Source organism: Rattus rattus, chromosome 3 (assembly GCF_011064425.1).
Source record: "Rattus rattus isolate New Zealand chromosome 3, Rrattus_CSIRO_v1, whole genome shotgun sequence".
NCBI classification, from domain to species: Eukaryota; Metazoa; Chordata; class Mammalia; order Rodentia; family Muridae; genus Rattus; species Rattus rattus.
Genome location: NC_046156.1, coordinates 120,687,616 through 120,693,269, shown reverse-complemented (window position 1 = coordinate 120,693,269; position 5,654 = coordinate 120,687,616). Strand labels below are relative to the sequence as shown.

Genomic DNA, 5,654 nt, shown 5'->3' with positions numbered 1-5,654 from the left:
AAGCAGGCAGGGACCATTTGCCAAAGAGGTTTTGGTCCGGGCTTAAGCTTGCGGTCTGTGGCTTCTCTATCCCACACAAAGAAAAAAGGAAATTACAAGCCCTACCCACAAAGGATCAATTGGAAACAACATTGCCGTAGTTCCCAAACCTTTCCGCCTCTGTACCAAGGCTTTCAACTTCACAAACCTCTCGGCCTCTATACCAAGGCTTTCAACTTCACTAACCTCTCGGCCTCTATACCAAGGCTTTCAACTTCACTAACCTCTCGGCCTCTATACCAAGGCTTTCAACTTCACTAACCTCTCAGCCTCTATACCAAGGCTTTCAACTTCTCTGCTTACCTTCAGAGAACTTTATTCTTCGTCTCTGCTTACCTCCAGAGAACCTTATCTTCCCTTATCTGGGAATTTTCCGACATCGCCATCCTGAAGCTGAAGACTTCTGGATCCACGAGAATATTCTCGGGTCCCCGTACGGGCCACCAGTTGTTGCGCCCACCTCGTCCAGTAAGGAAGACGCAACACCGTCGGATCCTTGTCAACAGCCTTTATTGCAGGACACCTTCATTGCTGATACGGGGAACCCAAGCAGCAAGAGCACTCGCCTTATATAGACAGCAGGCTGAGGCTATGCTAATTGTCCTTCAGGGATTGGTGGAGCATGAATCAACTCATTAGCATGGTACTGCTCCCTCATTAGCATATTACCGGCCAACTGATGCCAGGTGCAAAGCCTGCCCATGCGCAGTACCGTTGTTTACCACAGGAGGGAACCCTACAAGGAACCTTCAGCCTGATTTCCAGAGTGGTTGCACCAATTTGCAAGCCCATCAACAATGGAGGAGTGTTCCCCTTTCTTCACATCCTCACCAGCATCTATTGTCACTTGAGTTTTAGATCTTAGACATTCTGACTGGTTTGAGGTGGAATCTCAGAGTTGCTTTGATTTGCATTTCCCTGAAGACTAAGGATGCTAAATATTTCTTTTTTTTTCCTATATCAGTTTTATTTAAAACACAAATAAGTATTTCTCTTTCGTTAATGGCAAATGGTTCAAATAATGTTGAACACAAATCATTGACTAATACAGGGCATTAAATATGAACAGACTTTTTTTTTTAAAGCAAAAGAATAGAGGTTATATACAAAAGAGACCTACAATCTATAGGCCAATTCAAAAAAGGAAATGTGTTTATAAATGTGTGGTGAAACCAGATCCTTCCACCTCTGCTTTGGAGAAGGGCTATCATACAACATTCAGTCAGCTGAAGATGGATTGGTACAAGTGTCTATACAGAAACTTCAAGTCATTTTTGCATGTGCAGAATCATCCAGATCTTCCCGACTGAACTGGCAGTCCTGTGGCTTTCTTCCTTTTCCATATTCCCAACAAGGCTACATGAACTTCAACTCTTGATGAGCCGCTTACAACAGCAGTTCCTTAGGAGCCAACATGACAGGTGATCCAGGACTTCCCTACGAGAAACAAACTGGCCACCTACACAAAGTATCACAATGAATGAGTCTTTCCTTTCCTTCTTCCAGTTCTGTACAGTGTCTCATTTCAAGACTATTATCCTCAACAGACTTGTCCTTCACAAGTCTAAACCTTGAGGTGATTATGAAGACCAACATTAAGAAAAGAAAACTCAATCCGGAAATGAAGAAACTGGAGGTATCCAATACACCCCAGAGCATCTTGCCGTCCCTACGCCAGTACAGCCCCGTGTACTGGTACAGTCTGTTGATCAACACTGGCAGCTTGAGGTTTTCCCCTCCTCCCATGGTTAAAGCACATCAAATAAATACTAGGCAAGAGGAGTTTCCTGGGAGAGTTAGAAATTAAAAAAAAATTACCAATTTTCTGTCTCTGATAATTCAATGCCAGTAAGATTCAAAAGGTATTGAAGGAACAATTTTCATACTAAAAAAAGAATTTCTAGTCATGTCACCATCTCTTATAAAGAATCCAGGGAACCCCAGAAATAGAAACGTAGTTTCAGGGGCCCCTGAGGCACTTTAAAGCCTTTAAAAAATTACAGTAGTAATAAATTAGCTATTGCTCTTCAGAGGCCATAGAGCAGCTGACACAACAGAACCGGTCCAGAGTTATGTCCGCATCTCAGGTGCTCAAGCTGCCCGGCCCTCTTTAAAGCTTAGACGAATCTCCAAATACCTTTAAAAAGACATATGATTTTACACAGACTGAGTGGGTCTTTTGTTTAGTGGTAGCATGACATTTGGTCCACAATGGTTAGCAGCCATCTTCATTTTAAACTCTGATAAAATTAAGACAATACATAAATAAATACAGCAGGGGAAGCTAGCCCACACTGACAAACACCTCAAGGACCACTGAGTTCTCGTGCACCGTTTCATTTGGAGCTCAGTCCCATGTGGAGAGAAGGGCATTACAGAACTTTCTTCTCAAGGATGCTGAACAATGGCATTGAATGGACAAAACGGTTATCAAGGGATGTAAAAGATCCGACCCCACACAGGTACTTCAGAGGAATACTTTTGATTTGGGTAAAATTTGAGACTTAAGGAAATTATCACCTCAGGTAAATAGATAAAAGTAAGTCCAGTTTTGGATGAAGGTTTTTTTTTTTTTTAAGTGTCCTCACTGTCCCCTTTCAGCTGTCAATCACCTCTGAGAGCTCAAGCAGAAGGTCGTCTTCATCTTTCCCAGGATCCAAGTCAATCTCAGCTTCTAATTTGCCCTCTGAAATTTCCCATATTAGTTTCTCAAAATCATCTTCCACGGAGAGTGGAGGCTTTCCTGTGGAGGCCGAGCTCAGCCGGCGCGGTTTCGTTGCCATCTGGGATGAGGAAGGGCCAGAGCCTTCGGGGAGCAAGGGTTCTGAAGAAGCTTGGGCTGAAGACAGCGCAGAACTGTCCTTCGGTTTTTCTGTCTCAGACATGGTGACGGATTTATCCTCAGAGAGGAGTGGGACAACAGCCACGGCTGCTTTCTTGGCAGGGCTTTCCTGCAGGACACTGCTGGAGCTGAGTGGCTTCACAGCTGCGATGACAGCAGAGTGCACCTCCACAGCCTTGCGCTTGGGAACCAATTTGGGGGCTGAGACAACCTTGACCACAGATGGCTTCACATTTACTTTGGGCTTGGCTTTACCCCTTTTCTCCAGAGTCTGTGCCGCACACTTCACGTGCAGTATTGAGTCTCCAATCCCGGAGGTCTCCACCTCCCCTTTCTGGGACGACTCTGTGGGGAGCCGTTTTGCCAGGTGCCAAGTGACACCCGATACAGCAGTGAGCACCGGCTTCCCCACCACTCGGATATAGTAAGAAGCCTCATCTGTCCGCACAGATGCCAAGGCTGGCTTCTCCTTTTGTGAGGCTCCTCTCTCCTGCTGTCTCTGTGTGCGATTCTCTTTGACAATGTCACATCTGTTGACTGGAAGTTTTGTGGGACCACTTATGGTCTCATCTGAAGTCTCACTAACTCCCATCTTAGTCACACTGCTCTGAGAGGGAGCGCCACCACTGTCCTCAAGTTCAAGTTTTTTCTCTTCTCTTGCACCTGATCTCTTGGTGATGCGCAGCAGCCTCTTGGCCACTGGGGCAGCCTCCTCTTGAGGCCGGGAGCTGCCACTCCTCTCAGCGCTTTGCTGCACCCTCAGGGCCTTTTCCAGCTTAATTTCCTCTAGGGTCTTAATATGCACCTCCTGCATAGGCCTGGCTCTGCCTGCAGGCTCCTCCTCAAGCTGTCCTTTGCTAACAGCAACAGTCGGCAGGCTCACAGTCTTTTTCACTTCAGAATCTTCTGTTAGCATGAGGCAACTTGTATCCTTTTTGGATTTCTGTCTTTCCGTTTCCTGCTGCCGATGTTTCTTTTCAGCCAGGACCTCAGAGAAGGTTTTGATCCGCACTGAAGAACTTTTTGTTTCTGATGGAGAATCCTCAGCTCCTGAAGGTTCTTCTGTCTTTAGTTTAGTTTGCAATTCTCCACGTTTCTGACTGGCTCTTTCAAGAATTTCTTCCAGTGTCTTAACATGGATCTCACCAGTTTTATTAACTCTCTCTTTCTTTGGTGCTTTATCAATGTTAGTTTCTGGTGCTTCCACTTTTTCCCCCAGTCTCTGTGCAAGACTTCGCTTTAATGGGGGATCACTGTCACCATCTCCTGGAAGTTTTCGTTTCCCCAGTCTCTCAGTAAGACTCAGTCTAACCAAGGGCTCTTCTTGTTTGCTTGACAGAGTTACGGTTCTCACCACAGTCCGGACATTCTCCTTCTCAGGGCCTGGATTGGGCTAAGGCTGATGTAAAACACTGGAAATTCCCGAGGAGCCTTCACCTTGCTTCTTGGATTTTTCCTTCAATTTCTTTGATTTAATTTCCTCAAGCGTTTTTATTCCAAAATTCAAAGAGTCACCTGGCTTTAAACTGGCTCCAGGTTTGCGGGTAGAGGCCACTCATAGTCCATTATGGGCGTCAGGTGTTGGCTGCAGGGCAGGTGTTTTGCTCTCATCACCCTCCTCAGAAAACTGATCGTTGTCATCTTCATCATCATCGGCTGCATTGATCGCGACAGGTGGGTGTGTGGGGCTGGGAATGTTTTCCGAACTCTCCACTTTCATCACGCTCCGCAGCTGAGGGGAGGGGTTGGACTGAACAGACAATTTGTTCTGTTGAACCGTGAGCTGGCCCGTCTTTACTTCCTCTTCTTGTGACTCAGGCACAGTGGGTAACACAGTTTTGCTTGGAGGTAGGAAGAGTCCATCGACATAACGACTTCTGTTGTGATGGAAAGCGCAATTTAATTTTTGACATCCCATTGGCTGGTTTTCCCAATAACAAGGAATTTCACTTCGTTTTTTGTCAATTTCCATGTGGCGAAATCTGCACACCTGTCGAAAACAACGACCTTCCTGCCATAGTGTGCAAACAGTTTCATTTCCTAGTGCAGCTTCACAGTGACGGAATGGGCAGCTATCACTCTTGGTGCATGTAGAATAGAAATAAAAATAGCAGTCTTCTCCCTGATTAGGCATACTGGGTAAATTCTCAGGCCAAAAGTGGCTTCCTGGAACAAGCCACTGCTTCCTCGAGGTGAAAACCAGCTCCACGTACTCTTGAAGTGGACTTATTCTTCCAAAGACAACTCAACCACAGAAATCGTCTTTAAAACATAAATCATGTTCAGTGTTTCAGTCCATTATCATCCAGGCAGGCACACGGTGCAGGAGGAGCTGAGAGTGCAATATCCTCACCTGAACGCTGCTAGCAGAAGACTGCTAAATATTTCTTTAGGTACTTCTCAACCATTCGATATTCCTCAGCTAAGAATTCTTTGATTATCTCTGTACCACGTATTTAAATAGGGTTATTTGATTCTTTGGAGTCTAACATCTTGAGTTCTTTGTATATTTTGGATATTAGCCCTCTACTGGATGTAGGATTGGTAAAGATATTTTCCCAATCTGTAGGTTGCCATTTTGTCCTAATGACAGTGTCCTTTGCCTTACAGAAACTTTGCAGTTTTATGAGGTACCATTTGTCGATTCTTGATCTTAGAGCATAAGTCATTTCCCAAGCACCCATGTGTTCGAAACTCTTCCCCACTTTTTCTTCTATTAGTTTGAGTTTTTCCAGTTTGATGTGGAGGTCCTTGATGCACTTGGACTTAAGCT

At 45.1% G+C, this 5,654-nt stretch overlaps 1 protein-coding gene across 1 annotated transcript; it reads right to left on the bottom strand.

The window, feature by feature from the left end:
- Positions 1-2,515: 2,515 nt before the first annotated feature.
- On the bottom strand, positions 2,516-5,098 carry LOC116896952 (zinc finger CCCH domain-containing protein 11A-like). Its single transcript, XM_032898522.1, is given in 1 exon segment — positions 2,516-5,098. A coding segment is annotated over 1 exon segment (2,379 nt). The 5' UTR covers positions 5,016-5,098; the 3' UTR covers positions 2,516-2,636.
- Between the last annotated feature and the right edge of the window lie 556 nt (positions 5,099-5,654).